Source organism: Falco rusticolus, chromosome 6 (assembly GCF_015220075.1).
Source record: "Falco rusticolus isolate bFalRus1 chromosome 6, bFalRus1.pri, whole genome shotgun sequence".
NCBI lineage: Eukaryota > Metazoa > Chordata > Aves > Falconiformes > Falconidae > Falco > Falco rusticolus.
In genome coordinates, this window is record NC_051192.1 from 357,583 (window position 1) to 363,582 (window position 6,000).

Sequence of the window (6,000 nt, forward strand, 5' to 3'; positions counted from 1 at the left end):
GTTTTGCGTACTATAGAATGGTATTCTAAAGAGTTACCAATCTAAACATATTTTAAAAATAATAATTGGCCATAAATTCTTGGAAGCTCTAGTAAAGAGTCAGTATTTTCCTTTTTGTGTCTCTTCCATAAACTTGGAACTTTTGCAAATGTTTTTACACGCATTTTTACTAGAGTTTTACCTCTTTATTTTTGTGACAGTTATGTGAGGATCACGAAGTTCTCAGCTTTATTAAGTACAAAGTGTTTGATCCAAAACGTAAGTAAACTTTGACCTGTTTGGGGATTTACTTGTATTCCAGTTTTGGTAAGAGCATACACTGTCAGGAGACATTACTAATCTCCTCCTTCCCTTTTTTTTTCTCATTTTGACAGCTTCTGCCAAAACACTGTCTGGTCTGTTGGAATGGGAATGTAAGACAGATGCAGTGGAAGCTCTCACTGTACTTAATCACTACCAGATAAGAGTCCCAAGTAAGTCAGTTTTACTGATCTTACGGCTATAATTTTGTTCTCGTTTTCTTACATGTTGATACTGCCTTTGTAAAAGGTGAGGCTTTGCAGCTAAAAACTGCATTGTCCTTATTTTATAGATATAGATATAAAAAACCCAGTGTATATACACACACATACTGTACTAAGTATATTACAAGATACAAATACTATATATTACAGTATTTAACCTCTAGTTTACGTTCTGTTAGTTTCTATCTAAACGGCACTCTAGTTTTTGAGTCAACCTATAGAACTCAAAATATGCTCTGCAACTTGGAAGTTACGGAAGGATGGAAAAAACCAAAAATTGATTTGGGAGGAAAAGAAGGCAAGGCAGGAAAAGCATTAAAATACACTGTCATCAAAAGCAAACCTAATGGGTAATGTCTTACAGAAGATTTTTAAATCTTTCACAATAAATGCAGAGAAATATACAGTATCTTTGGGCAGAAGATTCTCTAAGGTACCCAGCTTACTTCTCTAAATTAACTGTAGTGGATTCTCTTTCAAATCAGAAAGGATGAGACCAAGCTGAATTTAGCTCCAGACCAGTAAGAACGGAGGGGGAGTTCCCTTGCTAAACAAGTACGCAATAGGCCAGATCTGCACTGGACTATTAAGATTGTTTACTGGATTCAATGGAATTTTTCCAGGTGTTCACAGACATAACTTTGAGTCCAGTCCAGTGTCTAATATTATTTTAAACTACTGTCTCCAAACTTTTACGAATTTGTCTCCCTGTCAAGTGTTAACAGTTTAAATCTTTCCTGCACACAAGACACATGCCCACACCCCCACAGCCACCCCCACCCCCCACCCCCCCCCCCCCCTTCTCAGTGATGGGCTGAGATCACTTCAGGGCCTGACTATTTTTTAGGGTGGTGTTGATAACAGACTGTTCATGATTTCAGATTCATCTCAGTTTGGAGAGGTGGTAACAGCAGATGCCTTTCAGCATGGAAAAGGCAGACCCTAATGCATAATCAATCTGGTGCTCAGAGGAAAAGGCAGCATTTTAGACCGAGGACTGCTGGTTGAGTTGCTGCAATCAGCCTGTGGGAGGCTGGCTGGCCAGGACAGGTCCCCCATTGCCGGGAGCGCTGTGTGCTGCCCGCCCTGGCTCCTGGCCGCCCTTACAGCCCGGGGGTGCTCTGCCTTCGGGAGAGCCCTGAAGGGCAAGCTGGGCATCCTGCCGCTCTGCCAGACACGTGTCAAACCTGCCCAGTGCCGCTTGGTCCCTGGCAGAAATGCCACATTCTCAGTCCTGACTTCTGTAAATATCTCGAAGTTGCCTGTTAAATACTACTATTATAAATAGTTCAGCTAGGAAGAGGGGCAGCAATAATGGTAAAATCTTTATAGCACAGCATTTGCAATTCCAAATCTACATTCCTTTGCAACCAGAAAACACTCTGTTTTTGTGTCTGGGAGATGCTGGCAGGCTCTCGGTAAGGCCCGCTGGGAGGCTGGGCGGTGTCTGTGGGCAACTGGTGGCAGTGGGCGCGGGGGGCAGAGCCTTACATCAACACAACTGGTAAACTTGTCGGATTATGAAAAGTGATCTTGATAACAGGAGAGCTGTGCTCAGTGAAAGCCCTGAGTATGTTCTGTGTTGTCTCCTGACAGATGGCTCCAACCCTTACACCTTGAAGCTTTGCTTCTCTACTTCATCCCATTTATAGAGAAGAGGACAGCATGTTAAGAGCTACATTCACATTGATTTGCAAGTTTAAAACTACACTTCGTTCACAAAGCTCTAAAGTGGTTGTTCTAATGTTGCCTTGTTTCAACTTAATTCTAATATCTTTTATCTTGTTTTATAATAAATGGTTGTTCCTTCATAAATACAAAACAGATTTTTTCTTTTTGCCTCTGAGAAGTACATGTTGTAAGCTTACTACAAAGTTTGTATTTTGTTAGTGTAGTATCTCCAAATGTCTAAAGAAGCACCAGTAGTATAAACAAGATTGTTTTCTTCCAAAAATGAAATATATTTGCATTTTCAATAATGTTAAAGATTAGCAAGTATTTTTCCATTTGTAGTCTTAATTGGCAGATAGAACTATTACATAAGAATTTTAAATGTAGAACTTGTTTTTCAGTATGTTAAGTAGTGAAGTATGTTGCAATACTAAAAAGCTTGTATTTATAAATGCTTTAATCAGGTTAATGTTGCACATACCAAATTTTTAGTAGTATGGACTTGATTTATAGTTCAAACAAAGCTAACTTAGAAAATTAAGTATGTACACGTGTATGGTGTGAATTCATACTTACTTAAAGTGGTTTTGGTTTTGTTTTTTTTTAAAAAAAAAATTCTCTTCCATTTGCATTAGCATGATGCCATCTATAGCTAGTCCCACCGTAGGGGCCTTTTAAAAATTAAAATTGCAAGCCTGTATCGATGTGTTCATCCTCATTTTCCATAATTTGAACTTAAACCTTTAGTATTTAACATATCCTCTTGACTTTTTTTTTTTTTTTAAATAGTGGTTATGACATACTAAATGATAACAGTTGGATATATGAGAAGGTCGATCGCCATAGGAACCAAGGTGGTAAAAATAGTTAAAACAAAAAGCAAGCCCCGCTATACTCTGTCGTACCTGGACAGTTAATTTGATGGGGTTTTTTTGCCTGACTTATTTTATACATCTGTTATGACCATGAAAGAATTCATAGGTAGACCTGGCTAGCCTCTCGCTTAAACTGAGGTAATCTAGGTGGGATTCAGATAATGTAACTAGTTACATGATGTGGAATTAATAACAGGAAATGTCTGTTCTCTCTTCTAGAACTGGAGTTGCATCTTACTTGGGCTAGACCCCTGGAAATGGGAGTCCCAGCAGGGAGGTCTGGGAGCTGTGGTCTTAGGCGCTCTGTTTGTTCCCCTTCCTGAACTTGCAGCAAAGTGTTTAGGGCTTTTTTCAGTTCTGCTTTTAGTGATCAGAGAGGTTATTTTATCAGGTGTTTTATGTTTTATCATACAAGTTCTTTGTTCTGTCTTTACGGATTTTATCCACATCCATCCTTTATGCAAGATTATTAGTGCTTGAGAGGTTATGTGACAGTACATTTACTGACTGCGGGCATTGCGCATGTCTGTGAATACAGACCGGCTTTTCCCCATTCTTAATTTCAAGTCAAGTACACCTTATCATACGAGGGAAAATGTGTCAGCTGTTCTTCAGGTTTTCTCATCAACAATGGTTCAGTTTTGCCCTGTCTACCTCTATTTTGTTCATGCTTCAGGTAATTAGTATTTCAGGTATTCAAATCGGGCTTCTGAGATGTCTGAACTGGCAACTGAGGGACAGGCTCTCTGGCAGCCCTTTCTGCACAGGGTTTGGAATAATAACGGGCCTGCTGTCTGGTGGGTGGCGGACTGACTTGTATTTTAGGGGCACTGCTAATACTCTTCCAAGCCTCAGTGCTTTTCCCCCAGAAGTTGCTTCCAGAGGACTCCGGTGTAGAAGGTTATGTGCCATGTCTTGCTACTTGCCAATGGAAATGCTGGGTACTAGTGAAATGTTCTGTGCTGCCTAGCGGTTTACTGTAAAAGGTCTCTCCCAATCGTTCATTTCTCTTCCATCAACTTGAATGTTCTGTGGAAACCTGTTCCTTCTGCCGTAACTTGCATTGCTGTTTGTATTAATGTAATTTCAGAAGTTACGTTGTTTGCGGTTGAGTATTAAAAACATTATGTTGTCTGTTGGTCCAGTTTGGGATGTAGGATGAGTGACCCTTAAAAGCATTCAGGGTTTTTTTGGTTTTTTTTTTTAAAAAAGCAGCACTTTAATGTTTCAGTGTCCTCAGTGGATCACAGTGTTCAGTGCCTAAGATGTTCAGGTGAAAGGAGTCTTTCCTGCGGCTGCCCAGCTCAGAGGACAGGCTTGATACCAGCTAGATGTCCCAAATGCAAAACGAGTAGCCTGTGACACATGGGGAAGAAAAGAGAGGAGACCGGAAAATTGTGCACACTTCTTTCTCCTTAAAATAATCATCATTTTCACATAGAAGTTGACAACAGGAAAGATTCCTTCTTGGTGTTTTGCTGTAAAAAGAAAAGAATTTCTTCTCTTGGGCCTACCAGGACGGATGCTTGTCGTCAAGGAGGAATGAGGTTGGTCTTCTCCTTCCACGCAAGGTCTGTGTTCACCTATGATCTTGCTCTTTAGAATAGAGCCAAAACAGTGGGGCAGGTGAAGAGTTAGTTGCTCTGAGGGGAATGGAGTTTGTCTATAATTTGGTAGCAATACTTACTAGATTGAAGTGAAACCATTAAGGACTTTCAATCCATTTTTTTTTCTGTCTCTTGCATAAGCCATACAAGCAAAATAGTGAACATCGCTATGCACATTCCCTGCTTGTAAGCAGCTGGCATTCACACTGTAGTATCTTCATGTCCAGTGTTTGTTTGTTTGTTGGTTTTTTTTTTAAAAAAAAAAGTTTATTTTTTCTAATTGATCACTTTTCATTGGAGGTAAATAATATATATTGAGGTGGAGATCTTTTTGTCTTTTCTCATGATACTCTAATCCTTGTTTATATTTATTTTTCCTTATATCTAAGAAGTGGGAATAGCTGCTTTTTGACTTTCTATACCACCACAGCAAGAAAGTGTATCGCTAGGATGATGAAGGATTTGGAAGAAACCATTCAGGAAGTGTTTGGGTGTCCTGCTTTATGAAAGGAATGATACAACTTAATGCGGTGTCACTAAGTCTGTCGTTTAGTGAGGGATCATGTTGGGGTAAGCTGGCTTGTAACTGGCTGAAACCCTCTTTGTTGTAATTAAATGCAACTTGCTCCTTTTTCCTGCTGTGTGTTTTCTTGTGAACAGTGCTTGAACTGGTTTGAATGTTATGATTGCTTAGCAGGAGACATTCGGTCTCTTCTGTTAAATAATAACATTGAAGTCTGGCAACACGAACACGCTTGCTCAATTATTTTTTTTCTTTTTCCCACTTCTAGGATGCGTTTAAACATCTTCGGTATTTTTTGTGTCCTCTTTTGAAAATACCTTGTATTCTTACATCTGTAGCTACTAGTGTTGCGTTGGTTTTATTTTTATGCATTCAGGTTTCTATGTCTGCCCAGTGTATTGCTTTATTCCCTTCTGGCAGTTACAGAGGTGGGAATAATCTTGTTTGCATGGGCATGGCTTTGGCCAGAAATAGTGTGCAAGAAGGCGTGGGAAAAACCCCACTTGTTACAGGCCCAGCTTCAAGTGAAGAGCTCTTAAAGCACAAAATACCGTTGTTCTGATTTTGACCTTAAATTAGATGCAGCTGTGCTGCAGCTGAGAGCCACCCACCTTCACATGCCTGGGGTATAAAAGGTAACTTCAGGCTCCTGCCGTAAAACTTGCCTTGCAGCAGTGGCACCTGCCAGTTCGCACGTTTGGTGCTGGAGCCAAGCAGTGCCCTGGCACGCTGGCACAGAGGGGCTGATGGTGCCCTCTGAATACGTGGCAAAAATGTGTCAGCTTCAGGAGACAGACCTT

General features: G+C 40.2%; 1 protein-coding gene across 1 annotated transcript in view; it reads left to right on the forward strand.

Annotated features, from left to right (window-relative positions):
* HNRNPLL (heterogeneous nuclear ribonucleoprotein L like) overlaps positions 1-5,311 on the forward strand; it is a 29,832-nt gene extending 24,521 nt beyond the window's left edge. The window contains exons 11-13 of the mRNA XM_037391458.1: positions 201-258; positions 375-473; positions 2,121-5,311. Coding sequence (XP_037247355.1) covers positions 201-258; positions 375-473; positions 2,121-2,176 — 213 coding nt within the window. The 3' untranslated portion in view covers positions 2,177-5,311. The remainder of the gene's footprint in view (positions 1-200; positions 259-374; positions 474-2,120) is intronic.
* Positions 5,312-6,000: the final 689 nt, after the last annotated feature.